The sequence below is a fragment of the Salminus brasiliensis genome, chromosome 8 (assembly GCF_030463535.1).
Source record: "Salminus brasiliensis chromosome 8, fSalBra1.hap2, whole genome shotgun sequence".
Taxonomy (NCBI): domain Eukaryota; kingdom Metazoa; phylum Chordata; class Actinopteri; order Characiformes; family Bryconidae; genus Salminus; species Salminus brasiliensis.
Window position 1 is genome coordinate 22,045,236 of NC_132885.1, and position 18,205 is coordinate 22,063,440.

Sequence of the window (18,205 nt, forward strand, 5' to 3'; positions counted from 1 at the left end):
ATAGAAGAACCACTTTTAGTTACATTTAAAAAAAAGTTTATAATAGAGATGTGTGAGTGTGAAGAACCTTTACATCAAGTGATAATTCTTCATACTTTTACAAGCATGGTTCTTTATAGATCTAAAAAGTAGTTCTTCAATGGCATCACTCAAACAACCCACCAAGAAAGGACATGTTTTGTCAAGAAAGTGGGCCAAGAAAGGACAACCGGTGAACCAGCAACAGGGTCATGGGCACCCAAGGCTTGTGGCAGCACAAGTGGGACCTACTAAATATTAGGGATGCGGTACTAATGTTATGGTTAATGTTATGGTGCATGTGAGCGTGGGGAATCTCTTACCTGGGATTTCATTGCAGTCTCTGTACTGGGTGCCATTCCCTGTGCAAGGAGTCGAGCCCTGAGTGCCACACTCTCGAGTGCGTATCTGCAGACCTGTGTCGTCACACGCTGACCACACAGTCCAGGCCATCCAGCCACCTGCGCGAACAAACATTCACAAGCACACACTTTGAAAGAGCAGAAGGGCAGCTGTCTCGCCAGGCCATGACTCTCTGGCCCACACAAGTATATGAAATGAAGGGCGTCAAAGCTCTGAAAAACAAAAGATTAGACGATTTCATAGGGATGCAAACCAATGTGTTTACTTAGGAGAGGCTTTAAGGAAAACACGGACACATTTGCACGCTAGGGAAATCAAATCAACAAATAAATCCATTCTTTTTCAGTTTTCCGAGCAGTCGCAATGTTTGGCAGAAACAAATCTTTGGATGCCATCTAAGCCTCGCAGGAATTCCTCGTTCATAAACAGATGAGGCCAAAACCAGTGCTTCGGCATCTATGCCTGAAATCTCCATTTCAAGCAGCCGGAGATTCAGAGTTACTGTGGAAAATGCCCCCCCACCCTGTTTAATAACGATGCTAAGCAGTGCGGATAATTGCTACATCCATCTCTGTTTATTTGCCTCAATCAAACGAGGTGTTTGCTTAGCAAAGTCAGAGGAGGGGAAAAACTGAGGGCCAGTGGCAGTGATGGACTGAGACTGCTTCTCTTAATATACATGCAGCTTGTACACCTGCCTTTCACTCACTCCTACTCTCAGAACATCTTTAATCAAGCCACGCTCAAGGAACCACCGCGCAGCCCGGGCCATCTGATTGGCTCCTGAGTGACAGCCTACAAGAGTCTTTAATCTGCAGCGACCAGGTTTGGGTGATCGCCATGCCATGGCAATGGGAGATGGATGGAGGAAAGAAAACCATCATGAGGACAGCTGATGGAACTGAGTGTGCATTCTCGGCTTTTAATACTGAACCAAAACAAACTGTTTTCTCCCAGCAGACGTCAATCTGACACCTGAGCGACGTCGGGAAATCCAGCTGATTACAAAAACCAAACGTTGGCTTGACATCAACCCACAATGGTGTACAGACGTTGAATTTTGGTTACTTAACACTATGTCTTAAAACCAACTGCATATCAGTGTCTAACGGCAATAGAATGTCATGTTGAGTGGACATTAACATTGCAACATCTAACAGATGTTGGATTTTGGTCTCTATACCTCATGACCAAATTGTGTGCTCTTCTACATCAACATGACTTTGGCATTAGATGTTTAGAAGAGGTTGGATTTGGAAATCACAGCTTACAGTGCTGCTTCAAAAACACTGACTCTATTCTACGTCACACTGACGTTGGCATTAGATGTTGGGGCAGTGGTGGCTCAGTGGTTAGAGCACCAGGCTACTGATGAGAGTTGTGAGTTTGATACCCAGGCTTGGCAAGCTTCCATTGTTGGGCCCTTAAGCAAGGCTCTTCACCGTCCCTGTTTTCCAGGAGCTGCAATGATGGCTGGCCACCTGCTCACTGTCCCCGTGTGTGTTTGATGACTAGTGTGTATTCACTGCATGGATGGCTTAAACACCAAATGTCTAACACAAACTGTGAACATGGTTGTCTTGTCTTGTCCTGACATTTCATTTTGGTCACAACCTACATTCAACTAGATAACAATGCCTACTGACTGTTGGTGGTCAGTTAGGATGTAACGGTCATCAATAGGGAATTCGTTTCCTGATGATTGACAGCATTCCTGAAGATTGACTTGACAGTCCCTGTCAAGTGTATTATAACTGGGTAGGCAGTCTAACAGCGAGAAGCAGAAACCGACAACAGGACACGTAAAATTAAGTGCACATTAAGGGAAGAATAAAACATGGGCTAAAAATCGGAGTGCTTGTTAAATCTGAGAGGTTTTCTTTTCCAGACTCTTTTTAGGGAATCGCTGCCATTCACACATATGATTCCAAGATTAACTCGCTTCATAAATATTTGAGTTTCTCCTTATGGGAGCAGCTGTGCTGGATCTGTACTGGAAAACACTGAGGCCCTTGTTCTACACTTCACACCACAGAATATGATTACAGCACTCTGCAGCATTACAGTGTGCTCACGCTCTCTCTTTGTCTTTCTCTCTCTCTCTCTCACTCTCTCTCTCTTTCTGTCTCTGTTGCTGTCTCTCTTTCTATCACTCACACACACACACACACACACACACACACACACACACACACACACACACACACACACACACACATACTCACGCACACTCATCCATGTCTTTATAGCGCTGTAGACCTTTGGTGTATCTCTGGAAAATGTGTTTTTGATTTGCAGTGAATGACAGGTCTGGGAGCAGTGCTCTCACAGCAATAATGATCAACTCCACAACAACAAACCTTTACCACACTCAAAACAGCTCTATGGAGTTGGCAATACTGACAATGTGCTTCTTAAAGAGCCAGCCTGGCCAAAAATCTAATTTACAAAAGTTTCCTCTTGTTTCCTCTAGGCTGAACATGCTTCTTTAGTGTCTTGGAGCCACAAGGCTAGTGTAGCTAAAAGATACTGGTTGCTAATGGCCTGCACTCACCACTATGCATATGACATGCCCTTTTGGTCACACATGGTCTTAAACTGTAATAAATGATTAAATTTTGTATCAATACAGCACAATTGATTTTACTGATTTTATTTGACTTCTTGGTGGCTGTAACATAGCCATGTTTTAACATATGAATATGGACAACTCACACAAAGCTGCTCATAGTAACCAATGAGGGTTCTTTAGATATATAGAACTTTATTATTTTACAGTTTATTCATTTTCATCACAAATTTATTTTACTACACCAGACAAAATCTTATATCGGTCAATATACATTTCTAATATTTCTTCTAGATAGAGAATATTATTATTATTTATTATGTATTATTTATTATTATTATTATTTTATTATTTTATTAACCCCCCCCCCCCCACACCAATTTATTTGATTCCCACCCAGTAGCTAGGTCTTCCCTACCACACAATGCTACTAATACTTGGTGAAAGCTAGCATGTGCTTCCTCCAAGGCACATGAAGCCAACCAACCGCGTCTTTTTTTTTTTTTTTAACTGCTGCTAATTGGACAGCCAACAGGCAGCTGTACTGATTTGCAGTGCAGAGTTATGGAGGGGGGCAAGGAGGAGCATTTTAGCCACCCAAAGAGTAAAGACACTATGCTCTCTGGGACTTCCACACACAAATGGTTGTGGCATCATAGGGCTTTGAACCAAGTCCAAGATGGAATCTTTTCATTCCCTAATGCCACCAAGTATTTCCGTCTCTTGGGGTGGTCTTTTTTCCCTCGCTCATAAAGACTCTATCTGGGCCTGACTTTACGCTTTGGTCTGGCAAGTTTTCCCTGTGTGTGTGTTGTGGCAGTTGTCTTGCTACTTTAAAATATAATTGGACTTGAGAAAGGCACTAAATAAATATATTATTATTATTATTATTAGCAAATCTAGCCAAACTAGCTCACAAGAGATTAACTACTGTTTCAAGATGTTATCTCTGTGTTTAACATTGTGTGCTTAGTTTTTCCATAGTACTGTATCGATTTAGATGATTGAAGATGAAGATCTCATTCACACTTTTACTGTGCAGATATTTGCTCAACTGTACTAATGCTAATTTTCTATGAAAAGTACATACACTATATGGACAAATGTATTGGGACACCCGATCTACTTTTGTTGATTGAAAGATTCTTCTGAAATCAAGAGTAAAAGAAGTTTATCCTGCTTTTGTTGGTGCAGCTGTCTCTACTGTCCAGGGAAGGCTTTCTACTAGATTTTAGAGCACTGATGTGATGATTTGATTGCATTCAGCAACAAGAGCCTTAGTGAGGTCAGGAAGTTGTATGATTACCACTCCAACTCATCCTTAACTCCCCAACTCATCCCAAAAGTATTGGATGGAGCACCGTCATTCCAGAGTACATAGGTCCACTGCTCCACACCTCAGTGCTGGGTGCTTTATAACCCTGTAGTTTGCAACATCACATAACTAGCTGCCACTAATTTATATATTTATAGATACACCTGTATGTCATGCAGTGTATAACAGTATGTTATACAGCACACTGACTGGTGACTATAGGCTGCCATTTCATACATGAAAACCAGTGCATAACTAGAGAAGCAGACTTGATACACTAAATACTAATGTACTGTTGGTACATTTATAGTAAGAGGAAAAATGTGTAAACTTGATTGTTGGCTAAACCACCACTTTAAGTGTGATTAAATGAAAGGAGATGGTTCTGCCAGAAAACCGTAGATCTGATCTTTGTGCATACAGACAGAGGCACGCTCCGTGTGGAGCAACTGGTCAGGACCTGTTGGTTTCTCAATTGCTGTTGGTCCTGAGGTGAGCTTACCCTGGCAGGCATGTGTGTTGCACAGCGCCTCCTCTGTATGCAGGCCGATGCAGATGTCCCCTCGGTTGGCGGGGGCGGGGTTGGTGCAGCTGCGCGTCCGCTGGTAGTGCCCTCCGCCACAGGGCACTGAACACTGCGACCACGGAGACCAGCAAGACCAGGCGCCTTTCACTGCACAGACCAGACAACATACACACACGCACGCACAAACAAACACCACATACACACACAAGCACAGGGCAATCAGGCAAGCGGGAAAGGCACAAACAGCGGGATAAGCACACACGGACGCAGCACAAACACACAAGGCACCACAAACAGGCACGGCGACGCAAAACACACACCGCGGTATCGGCAGACAGACACAAACACACAAGACAAAACACAACAAAGGGAGAGATCAACAATGCTCACAGCAATGACAGGCAAACATTTCATCCCTTGTTACATGAAAACCTTGTACGTTTTTCGGCCTGGATTTGTTTGTTTGTTTAGTTTTAATACAGTCGGCTGAACATTTCAGGACAAATAGATGGAAAGAAAATTTTTGAAAATCCAGTTTTCTACGCTGCATTAAAGAAATACTCCAGCACTTCAATCAGATCTCTATCTGAAGTATCAGCTGCGTATGTTTCCCTTAGCACAGACAATGATTAGGCAAGACTCATGTGAAGTACCTGCCTGTCGGTGTCCACACTAGAAGTTACTATTTTACAAAGCTGTTGAGCTATGCATTTACACATACAGCATTCGGCTGACACTCTAATTTAGGGTGACTTACACCTGAGTCATGTCGCACAGGTAGGTGGTTGTAGTTTTAGGAGCCATTTCAGACATTCTTATTGGTGTAGGGTGGCTTGCTTGACTGACACTGTTTTTTCAGGTAATGAATTGGAGGGCAATATAGGTCAATTAAAACATCTTAGCTTAGTCAAGAGTCAAGCAACTCTTATTTCTTAATACTGCATGTCAGTTTTCCCCCTCTAGTGAGGACTCCCTCTATTGCTCAGTGCCACCTGGTGTTCACCTCTTTGTCTTTGGCTGGCCAACGGTGGACAGCTGTGGAAACACCAGGGTTCAAACTCACAATTTTTGATGAATGTGTAGACAGTTGCACTAAAGTGTACTGAATATGAATGTTGAATTGCGTAATAAATAAACATAACTGATGTACCATACAGACTTTTCAGTTAACTTACTATTCAATGTTCAATTAACTCAAAGGTTTAGGTTACCCTCAAATAATTAAAACTAAAAACTGTATATCTGAGTTTTCCTATATTTAAAGTTTTCCCAGTACTGATATAAATTATGTTTGAAGGCCTAAAAATAATATTTGAATGTTCAAATTCATGTATTTGCTTATTTATTTTAGACAGACTTTAAGTCAGTGGGGGTCTCTGCTCTTTTTTAAGTGCTGGGAAATAATTGTCCATGGTACGATAATCAACTGTGTGCCACAGACGCAGACTGAAACATGCTGGAATGTTCCTTCAACAGACGCTTCTACTATAAAGATGCCATTTGGGGCGATACAAGGTTTTCAAATGACAGCGATGATTTGCTGTGGGATGTAATGGGAGAAGCAGGCATTCAGGCAGAGTGAGGAGGTGCTCTCTGGCCGATGCCTGGCCAGCACTCTTCATTAGTCTTCGCGGCACCGTCCACACCTGAGCCTGACCATTAGAGCATCAACCAACTGCTTCAACCCTCCTCCACTGCTTAGACCTTCACCCCTCCCTATAAAAAAGGTTCTGCTTTATTGGCACTTCCTCTCCTGTTAGAAGCCGCTGCAATCCTCCGCTGATGTTTCATCAGATTGATGGGACGTGGAAGAGGGGTGAGGAATGTGTGTGTGTGTGTGTGTGTGTACGTGGGTAGAGAGGGGGGTTGGGGGTGGGTGAGCTGGCTCCATCTCCCTGCAGAAGAAAACTCTATTTCCTCCAGTGGATTAGAGGAGTGAAGTGGGGCATGACCATCGGCGGGTGACTGCAGGGTGGCCACACTTATTGTGTGACCAGCAGCTCGCACACACAGAGAAGGGGGGGGGGGGCTGTACACACACCTGAGTTAAGTGGTAAACATGATGTGGAAATGGAAATGGTAGATATACTTAATAACGTAACGCTGAATGATGGAGAGTTTCTCCTTTTAATTATCGCCTTTCTTCCATCATTACTCTCTTTCTCTCTTGCTCTCTCGCTCTCCTCCTGTCAACAACAAGGAGTGCACTGGCTGACATGCCGCTATTAATATGATGGAGAGGACATCCACTAGCCTTCAGATCAAACACTGGCCTTATTTGCCTAATTCCTCTAAGCCGCTCGCATTAGGAGGCGACTGAGAGTCAGTCTGACAAAGACAGTTGTCTTACAGTCAGTCGGAGAGATCTGTGTTGTGTTAAAATGGGTCAAGGCCAAGTCTGTAGATATTCATCCATAACAAGAACAAAAATCCAGCCGCAGAATCGGGTGACCAAGGGAACGACAGAATTATCAGACTTTTCCCGGCTGATGTGTCCGCATTAATCATTCGATTTGTTAATTATGGAATGTCTGCAAAACTGTGCGATTGCTCTGCCAGGGCAAGAAAGGCTCTGAACATAGGCCTCAGGCCCCTCTGGGACATCTCGGCTATCCATTAGCTAATGAAATCAGTAATCCACTTGACACATTCTAATGGACTCAGCAGCTGTTTTCCCGCTGAGGACGAGTGTGTGTGTATGTGTGTGTGAGTGTATGTGAGTGAGTGAGTACGAGAGAGAGAGAGAGAGAGAGAGAGAGAGAGAGAGAGAGAGAAAGAGAGAGAAGCAGAAAGAATCTGCTGGTGACTGGTGAGTGTGTGTGTGTCTCTATCTCTGCATGTATGTGTATGTGTGTGTTACCTGGGCACGGCTGTGGGTTGCAGTCCTGGTACTCCACAGGAGAGCCCCTGCAGGCGGCCGGCGTGCTCTTGCCGTCACTGCTGGTGCAGGTGCGTTTGCGTGTTCGGTAGCCTTTAGCACAGTCCTGGCTGCACGCTGACCACATCTCCCATGATGACCAGCCGGAGCCCGTCAGCCTCACCCCGGGAGTCCTCAGCAGCTCATCCACTAAAGCTGCAAAAGCACGCCGAACATGTTTCAAAGGCACTTTGCCTGCAGCAAGTATTAAACGCTAATTATGCTTCCACTTTTTTCAGTGTACAGCTCCTGATGACTCAACAGACGAGTAACGCAGAACAATCACACAACCATGTGCTGTATCATTATCATTAACATCACAGAGAGTGTGTGCTGCAAGACTGCATCTGTATTATATTCACAATTTGTTTAAATTGTTCTATATTTTATTTTTTGGAGTGTAACAATTCACATAACTCAGAATTTGCTTCGATATGATGTTTTGGATACAGCAAAAAGAAGAGGTGTCAGAATATTGAGGGGAGGTTTGTTAATATGTTGTGTGTGTTTTTTTTTTTTAGTTTATTTATTTCAATATTTGAAACTAAAGTTGCTTTACAATGAATTGATCTAACAATCTACCCACAAGCTAATATGTTACCCCTAAGCCAACACATTGGCTACAAGGTAACATGACAATACAATAAAATATGCCGCAATACAGCTTAAATTAGGCTAAACATACATTCCATTTTTCCTAGAAATGTGTATCTTTAAGTCCATCTCTTTGCCCCTAATGGGCTAAATGTACCTGCATGTGTCTACATGCAACCACTGGTCAAACTACTTATGTCTTACCTTCGCACTGCCACTTTTGGTCTACATGTACCTACGTGTACCTACATCTACGTGCAGCCACTGCTTCCCAATACAGCTGATTGACCACTCCCCAAAACTACCTGAATGCCACAAATCAGTTTTCTGGTATTTATTAATATTAATAATATTAATTAATTAACTATTTTGCTTTGGAAATGTATTTTAAGACACTCAAGTCAAAAGGAAAGAAGAGGAATTGACATATAGGCTATTAAAGATTTAATGGTCATTAACAAACCTGAGATATTTAACTACCTCACACCCACCCACACTCCCACTGCCACGGGCCTACAACTTAGATCTACTTAAAGCCCCCCAGCCACAACATCCGAACCACGACAAATGCCAGTGTGTCCTCTTCTCTGAAACCAAAACATCATCACCCTAGCTTACCTTATGTCACAGTTACATTCCTGTTGATTTTTATACTTCATATTCATTCATATCATTATATTGATGTTCATAAAATATTCATTCAGCTGACTCACACTGATCTGCATTACTTTACTAAGCAAATTAAACCCCAGCCTCACACCTTCCCATCCTGATGCAACATTTTTAGAGATGTCTTGTGCTACTTACACCTCTAATGCGCGAGGACTGCTATAGCACTTTTCCCTAATTTATAGTGCGGTGCCACTGCTCAGAACATGCTGGCCTTTTCATGAGTGATTCAAGGTTGGCTGGGACACCTCGTCATGCTGTTTTATTGCATTTTCTGACAGAACACTCAAGCTGCCACAGTCCAACCACCTACACAGTTAGCTATCCTTTAAGCACGGCTCCGCGCTTCCCCTTTTAATGCAGTCCGTGTGCACCCTCAAGTACATCCCAGTTCACTCCACTTCTGACAGGAAGTTACAGTTAATCGATGTAGGGGCTGGTACACATGGCGTGGACAACCGCTGAACTGTGACCACTGACCATCGGCAAGGTGGACAAGGGCCTGAGCCAAAAACGCCTCACATTTACACAACCGCACACACCCCTAGACGGGGTGCCATGAGGGGGATCTTTTTCTAAATCTCCTCGAGAAACACTGACTAATGCACTAAGCGCTTTCCAGACAGGAAATTGAAGTCATGTTCAGCATTCACACAGCACGCTGCATTTTGCTGAAGTCAGGCTTGTGACTTACCGAACACAGCAGCTCCCTGGAGCGTTAGCATGTTTGCGCTCAGAGGGGCGTTCTGATTAGTCTTTAGGAACTCTAGTCCCCAGAGAAGCGTCTTAAATCTTAAAACCTGCATGTCAGCAATCTGTATGAAGGCCCGGCTTGTTGAGGGGTGTGATACAGGAGATTAAAAGTAAATACAAATCACAGGGCAAAGGTCTGGACGTTTGAGAGCAACACTGACTGTATAATTAAGCTCGAAAACATATACTGAAAGTATATTTGGAGCAAATAAGAGATATTAACATGTTTATTAACACCGAGCAAAATGATTTGCCTACGTCTGCAGCAATAATGTACAACTAACTGATTCCTAATTTGTTTCGCTCCTGGTGATTATCCTGCAGAGTTTTATGGAGGCGCTAATCAGAACCACCTGATTCATCCGTGCAGACGCTTCCAAAGGCTTGATTAATTGAATCAGGTGAGTTAAATTAGAAAGCTGGGACTTAGGAATCAATCAAAGCATGGGCCTTTTATCAGCACCGTCTGTGAACACCTTTTATATAGAACACTTTCGACTATCAGCATTCGGCTGCATCACAAAAAATCAATGTAGAACATACTGGAAAAACGTTCTTGCACTACATAGATGCCAGTGTTCAATGTGTTATTTTGGTATTAGTGAAAGGGCAGCTTGCTAGCAGAGCTTGAAATATTTCAAACATAAAGATGACAGATTTTCTTTGACAGACCTTTATAAGAGAGGGAAAAATCTTAACTTTCAATGGAAGTCAGTGTCATCAATGCTCTATAATGACTCTGAATAAAATCTTTTTACATTAATTTTGAAAGTTACAACGTTTTTCTTTTTTTGTAAAGTCCCTGTTTTGGAGATACAAGATTTCAGAGTGACAGTGACAAGACATACATATGTTTAATGTAGTAGGAAGAAGGCGGAGCCACCGTTTTACCCAGTCACCAGTTCATGCTGGGAGCCTGTTCCCGGATTATGAACAACTGCAGCTTGTTAAGAAGGAGCTTAAAAAGTCCAGTTCTTCCTGGCACGAGAGAGAGGATGTTAGCCTTCCGGTTAAGTAGAGAGGACACTAGCCTCCCGGCTAAGTAGCGAGAGCCAGTAGAAAGGATGCCAGCCTTCTGGCCAGAGAGCGAGAGCCACCACAGGCACAAATAATAGAGACTAGAGAAGTAGACTCGCTTTGCTCTGTGTGTGTGTGTGTCTTTGAGGTCTGCATGGTTCTCCAGTCATGTGAATATACTGATTATATTACTATTATTATATGTATTATATTAGATTATTATATGTATATATTAATATGAGCATAGTTATTTAAGATTTTATGAAGTATCTGGTGAATACACTCTTCTTCAGTAGCTTTATACTCACAGTCTGTTTCACAGGCAACTGTGCCATCATTGGGGCAGAAGCGTGTCTCCACTTTGCGTTTGCCCAGCTGCAGCTCGTGGGGGTCAGCCAGCTGTGCCCGGCAGATGTAGCGCACTCTCTGCTCCTGCCGTGCTCCACCTTGCGTCATGTTTACCGGCACCCACGGAGTCCACGGCGTGTTCCTCCTTACCTCAGGACACGACTCAAGATTACAGGCCTGATATTCCTGCAAAGGGAAAGAGAGGGAGAGAGAGAGAGAAAGATAAATGGGGCTGAGCAATCTTTCCAAAGTGCATAACTCCCTCAAATAATTAATCTTGCCTGCACAGTTCAGCCACTTAGCTTTAAATACTGGCAAATACTGTACAGGAAGCAGCTCAGCATTGCTGCGTCATCTGTAGGAACAGAGACGACTTGACGGCTCATTTCCATGCACTCCAGGGAGGTGTTTTAGCTCCTTTGCAAGGAAACTTGATTTGAGCTTTAATAAAGTCAATTAGATCTGAATTAATTGCTGCCTCTTGAGAGGGTGTGAGAGCACATAAAGAAAGAGGAAAAAAAAACAGCGAGCCTGAATCAGTCATACTGTAAATAAAGCACAACTGCATAGCAAGGCAGCTCTTCCACCATATGATTAATTACCCAGTCTAGGCGATTGCTGTGGCATTCTTCATGACATTCTGAATTCAGTACACTCCTGGGGGACTGAAGCTTGACTACTGCTCAAAACTTTAAAATGTTGTTTAAAATGTATCTTTTAACTTACAATAAAATATGCATACTGACACGTTATAAATGGGACATCAAAGGATATTATTAGACGTTTAAAAGCATGTAGAAAACAAGTTATTAAATGATAATGAAGTTCCAGTAAATTTCAATATACAGTACCTGTAAAATAAAAGTCAGAAACCACCCTGCATTTATTTCATTTCAAGTGTGAGATTATGTAGAAATTATGTATTATGCAGATTAGGTAGAAATTATACATTTTTAAAAAAGTTATTTAAAAATTAGTTAAAAAATCTCAACAAACCAACAAATCTGTAAGGATATTTGTCTACAACCCTAAATCCATCTTCCATCCAAACACATTCAATGATGTTGAGGTCTGAACTCTGACATTCAGACCATTGTTCTGAGAACTGCAGCAGCTTCAACAGTTACATTATCTTATGTTTCATTTTTTCTTGTTTAAATCCTTCCAGACCATCAGCTTTGAGTTCTTCTCGCAGTGGAAGGATGAAAGTATTGTTTTATTTTTTCACTTTGAGCCCCCCTTCCTTATAATCTCTAATATCTAATATCCTCAGACATATCTCTTTAAATATGAATAACTTAATGGCTTAAAAAGGTCTTTACTGTACCATTTTGACTGGAAATGAAAGCAGTCTCTGGCTACTGCACAGTACGGTACAATCATTTTTATATAAAGGCTATAAGGATGTTTATGTCTATATAGCTTCATTCTTAAGGCCATATGGCTCTTTTTGTTATTTTCAACAGTCGTTTCATGGCTCCATTCATCATATTGGCCACAGCACAAAGCTTTCCTTTTGTTTTTTATTCTTCAGCTACCAGTGAAGCTGCACAGTTCTAACACACTAGAATCCATTTATACATTTATCTGTAAATCTGGTTTGACATTTTTGGAAATAACAATTCCAAACTTTTGAGCAGCAGTGTACATGTCAGGATTTCAGCATGCTGCCTATGGCAATGTGGCAGGTGCTGTATGCCTTGTAAGGAATTGAGCAGTGTGACTTCCACTCAGCGTGTCGGGGGACTAAGTGTGTCGAGTGTTGAGCTCCACTCTTAGATCAGACAAGCTCCCCTGGGAGTGAAGCCACTGGGTTATCATGGACGGACAGAGTCCGAGCAGGCTGAGCCCTGGGGGACAGCGAGAGAGAGAGAGGCATATGTGTGTGCGGGTGCGTGCGTGCGTATGAGAAAGTGAGAAAATATCACACCAGTGCACAGCCTGGACAGCTGTTCCCATTCTCGCAGTTTCTGGAGCGAGAGTGCACTCCTCCTCCACACTCGGCACTGCATTTGGACCAGGGTGACCACGAGGACCAGAAAATGGGCTGAGGACACGACACTTTCTCGTTACAGAATCTGGAAGAAAAGGAAGAGACACTCGTTACCTTGCAGTCATTCCACAGAACATAAAACAGAACACAGAACAATCAGAGCCCAAAAAGAAAGAAGTAAAGCCAGGCCTTCAGAACAGCCAGCACAGACAGCAGACAGCACTTCAACATCAAAGAAAAAGCGACTGCTGAAACATGCGGAAAAAATGAGTGAAGGGTAATTCAAGATTTTGCAGTTACATCATTTCATGCAATCAAGTGTCAAACATCAGAAGAAAGTCTTATTCCAGCAGTCTTTTTCATAAAGGTGTGGATGAGCACATGGTGTGAGGGACGAAAGAACTCTGTGATCTCTCCCCATCTCTCACCTCTGTTCTCTGGCTTGGCCCACACACACTCGGCCGCCGTGCCTGGGAGAGGGGTTGTTGCAGGAGCGCTGGCGCACCTCAAAGCCGATCTCACAGCTGGTACTGCACTGACCCCATGACGACCACGGGGTCCAGCCCCCATTCCTAGAACAAACCATGGATAAGATCATTAAAAACAATTCACAGAAGAAACTGCTAAGATGCACTCTAATATCCATAATGTTCTATTCCTTAAAAAAGAGCCCGTAATGCCACACATGGAGCTGCATAACAAAGCAATTCTTGCATGCACAAAATGTCTAGAACTTTTAAAGGGCAAATCCTTTTATCATTTGTATAGATTGCTCTTGATCTCCATCCTAGTTATTAGTTGTTGATTACCGAGTTAACTCTGAATGACTGGGTGAAATACTCTCAGAAAGAGAAAACAATTTAAATTTAAACACACATATATAAGATAAGATAAGAAAATCTTTTAATAGTCCCACAGTGGGGAAATCACATTGCATGTCATTTTTGTTCTGAAAAACTGAAGTAAACAGCTTTTAGCTTCTACTTTAGCTTTTTTTCTCTCCATTAACGCACCCGTTCGTAACTCCCTCTAGCACTAGCAATGTTCCCGATAACAGGAGGGTAAGGACGGGTCCAGGTCCCCAGCTCCACCACACCAGCTAACAGTCCCCTGTGATGGCCAACATCTTTTAAAAAGTGATAATCTACCCACCCGGAGAGAGCATGGCCAATTGTGCTCATTTTGACCCTGGCTTCTGATAGCAAAGTGGCATGTCTCTGGACTTTTAAGTGTAGTCTTCAGCATTACAACTGGCCAGGGGCTACATTATGTCCAGAATTACGCTGACAGTACACTTCAAATCAAACAGGGTGTTGTAAGTATATATAAACAATTTACAGTATATAACTTAGCATTAGTGCACAAGAAACCTCCTCTGTACAGTAATAAAGGCAAGTAAGACACTAATGACACATGCTCATTTCATTTGATTGTAACCGGATAAGGTTTGAAGTACATGCATTTATACATGGTAGTCAAATGTGTCTTCAGGTAGTCAGGCTAAAATTCGCTATGTAACACATCAAATCAACTCATGTACAACCAAGCATCACCTCAAAACCCACAAGATCATGTCAGGAGTTGAACTGAGGAGCAATTAATGTCCTTAGGGAGCGGCCTCTTCCTAATACGTATGTTACTGTACAGAGGTTTGGTTGTCGAGTGTGGCTTAGAGATGGATGCATTTACAGTTGTATAACATCTAACCTACGCCTGAGGAGGTGGTCTGAGCCATGAAATGACCAAGCGTAAACAGGTCTATGTGACATGTAGACCAATCACAGCGTGAGTTCTGTTTAGCAGCTGGAGAGCAAATTCAAACCAAACACCAAAAAGGAAAGATGCCTTCTTAAAATCTTAAAAATGCAGTTACCTTGAGCAGTTGGCCACCTCAATCGTAGGACCCTCACAGTTTTTGCCCCCACAACGGGGAGGAGGGCTGTCGCACGTCCTTGAACGACACAAGCAAGCACTGGTTCCGTCGCCATCATCATGGCTGCAAGGCTGCCATGGGGCCCAGGGGCCGTAAGCGCCGTCCATGGTTTGGTTCCGCAGCTGGAAAAGAAACAAAACGCATGTGTGAGCATGAAGATGGGCTGCACAGAACTGGATGATTTGCTCTGCTTGGTGCACGGTGGCTGGTGCCTGCAGATGACCATGAAAGGGCAACTTCAACCAAAACTAATTGACTTTGAGAAACAGAGGCCACTGAGAACAGCTGGCTCAGATGATGTCATCAATCATGTGGCGTGCCACCCTTCACGCCTCAGCAGCTGCTAAACTGTACGCTGAGCCCTCTGAGAAGTGTGGAGCGCGTGCCGGGCTGCAAGCCACACACCGAGAAGGATGGGAAGAAGCAGTAAGAGCAGCCTTCAGAGGGCCTCGCTGCCTCTTGCTTTTCTCTACTGCATTCCCTTGCATGCATGCGTTTGTAGACTACATCTCCTAAGGGATCCAGATACCTGCTCATCCAACTCTTCTTCCTAAATCAAGGAACTAGACTTCTCTTAATATAACAGCAATAACAGCCTCAGCTCTTCCAGGTGTTGGAATGTTGTAGTAAAGATCTGTTTCCCACCAGTCACAAGACCCTTAGTTAGGTGGGGCACTGATATGGGAAGATGAGGTCTGCTTCGCAGATGGTGCTACAACTTACCCCAAAGGTGTTTCATCACTCCCAAGAACACTATTCCACTGCTTCACAGATCAAAGGCAAGGAATTTTACACTCTTCTTGCTGATGCTTGGCACTGCGTAAGGAGCACCTGCACACTTTTTAGACATTTACTCTACGGGTGTTTTTTATTTGTGAATATTTGCAACCATAACTATCCATCCAAAAGTTTATAGACATCTGTTCTTCCACAGTTTCTTCTGACAAAGACCATTCACAGAGTGTGTGTCCCTTGGCTGCAGTAACAGTCTCTTCCCTTCTGTGAAACATTGCTTTGTTTGCATTCAGCCACCATAACCTTAGTCAGGTCATGTTCTGAGGATGGATAATTAGTTCTGGGTCACAAATGCCACTCCAACTCATCCTAAAGCTATAAGAAGATGCTCTATCACTCCAGACAGCATCATTTCACTGGACCTGGGGGCTTTATACACCTCTAGCTGATTCTTGCCATTGGGTATAGTGACTATAGGCTTGTGTGTACCCACTTCAGTGTTCCACTGTATTGACTACAGTCTTCTATGGCAGATAATACTTACCAACTGAATTTCCTACTTGCATATTTAAGATTAACCGAACTTACCGGACAGGCCGTGATGTTCTGGAACCACTGGCTCATGTTGGAGCTGTCCTCAATAGTGGTGCAGCGGCGCTGCTTCCTGTCCCATCCACAGTATGGGTCCCTAGCATCTAAACACATCCTGAAACAAAGAGAGAGACACGGAGAGAGAGAGAGAGAAAGAAAATGAGGTAAATGGAGCGATTTCATCCAGTTGAACCATCATTACTAAACAACACTAAGGTTCCACAGTCAGTCCCAAATGCAGCGACACCCACCCTGAGAGAGTCAAACAAATCTTGATATAATCCCCCCAAACCCATGTGACACAGTGCATTGAAACGGAGCTTAAATATTTGTAAGCTGGTGAAAAAACACAGGCTTAATGAGGTGTAATTAAATTTAAACCCGCTAATGAAGTTAAGCCACAAGAAGCATGTGTGGTGCAGGAATGCGGGGCGCCATGGCAGGAAGCCCTCAGCATCGGCCACCCCTTCCCACCTCCAAGCTGCCCCTTTAGCCTCAAAGACTCTTATTTCTGGCACAAGCAGCTGGGTTTGTTTGAGCTGGGCGGCTGGCGCTCCAACCTTGAGGTTGAGGAAAACACAAAGTGTTGATACAGCTCACAGTGCCAATAACGAATGTGACTGAAAGGGGAACTTTGACTGGAGTACAAACACTGCAAGCTGGGGGAGTTGAAGCTGGCTATGAATAATGTCTGCTATTCTACATCTTGCTAATACAGCAGATGCTCCAGCGACTCTCGCATGAAGCTCTGAGGTCAGTTCTTGGATCACTCGCTTCAGTATGTATGAGTGGAATTCCAACAAAACTGCCATATTAGTCATTAACAAGGTGAAGTATGATACTTTAACAGTACGGATGCTACAATTATTTATTAGATACATAGATATAGATATATTCTATCTGGTAAACGGTGCACTGGCAAGGAAAGACCTGTTGGGATATGTAGGAAATCTGTTGATATTTTGGCGGGTTAACACTGGCTGACCTTTCAGGTGAGCTATGAACTAACATTAACACTAAACACACTCCTAACCCCATATGCTGTGTGACTTTAATTATACCCTAAGGATTACTAACACCACTTAGATACACCACAAGTTAGCCTAGGAACAGCCAGGCTACCTCAGCCACCCATCATGCCCTTATCAATCATGCCCTTAACAATGAGTGATCTGCAATGCATCGTCTATCCATCCATCTTCTTATCCCCTTTTTCCTGGAAAGGGTTGCAATGTGTCCAAAGCCTAACTGGAATCACTGAGTGTAAGGCAGGAATAGCCCCTGGACAGGGCATCAGTCCATCACACACACCCATTCACTAACACACACACATAAGAGCCATTTCCATCCATCCATCCATCCATCTTCTTATCTGCTTCTTCCCTTTCAGGGTTGTGGTGGGTCCCTAGCCTACCAGGAATCATAAGGGCAATTTAGCATAGCTAATTTACCTACCTACCTCCTGTTTTTGGGAGGTGGGAGGGAATCAGAGCACCCACAAAGACCCATACAGGAAAGCCACAAAGACACTGGGAGAACACACAATGCATAGTAACAAAGTATTGAGATCTTTGAACTGAGTTCATTCCTCTATGTGACTTATAATGTGTGGTTTTCCACATCACTCCAGATAAAAAAAATAAATAAATAAATTTACGAGATAAGAAATAATTGAAGTGCATGCCAAAGTAGATCTGGTCTGACTGATATCCTGGCCTTTTAATAAGGTTAATATTAGGGTTGATACCAAACAACAAAGAACAATGGAGCAGCAATAAATGTCTGACAGCAATAACTGATGATAAATAAAGGCATTCGTTTTACACTCATGCAGTCCGGTAGGTATTGCAAGTCCAGGTACAAT

General features: G+C 43.1%; 1 protein-coding gene across 5 annotated transcripts in view; it reads right to left on the minus strand.

Moving 5' to 3' along the window:
- Nucleotides 1-18,205, minus strand: part of sema5ba (sema domain, seven thrombospondin repeats (type 1 and type 1-like), transmembrane domain (TM) and short cytoplasmic domain, (semaphorin) 5Ba) — a 173,118-nt gene that overhangs the window by 13,017 nt on the left and 141,896 nt on the right. For 4 of the 5 annotated variants that reach the window (XR_011980028.1, XM_072686117.1, XM_072686118.1 and 1 more), the window contains 8 exons: nt 16,339-16,456; nt 14,956-15,137; nt 13,511-13,654; nt 13,020-13,167; nt 11,050-11,275; nt 7,652-7,864; nt 4,768-4,938; nt 342-479 (listed from right to left, as the gene is read on the minus strand). Coding sequence is in view for 4 of the 5 variants with exons in the window: in XM_072686117.1 (XP_072542218.1) it covers nt 342-479; nt 4,768-4,938; nt 7,652-7,864; nt 11,050-11,275; nt 13,020-13,167; nt 13,511-13,654; nt 14,956-15,137; nt 16,339-16,456 (1,340 nt within the window). In the remaining variant the exon portion in view is untranslated. The remainder of the gene's footprint in view (nt 1-341; nt 480-4,767; nt 4,939-7,651; nt 7,865-11,049; nt 11,276-13,019; nt 13,168-13,510; nt 13,655-14,955; nt 15,138-16,338; nt 16,457-18,205) is intronic. The other variant, XM_072686122.1, reaches the window with a different exon arrangement.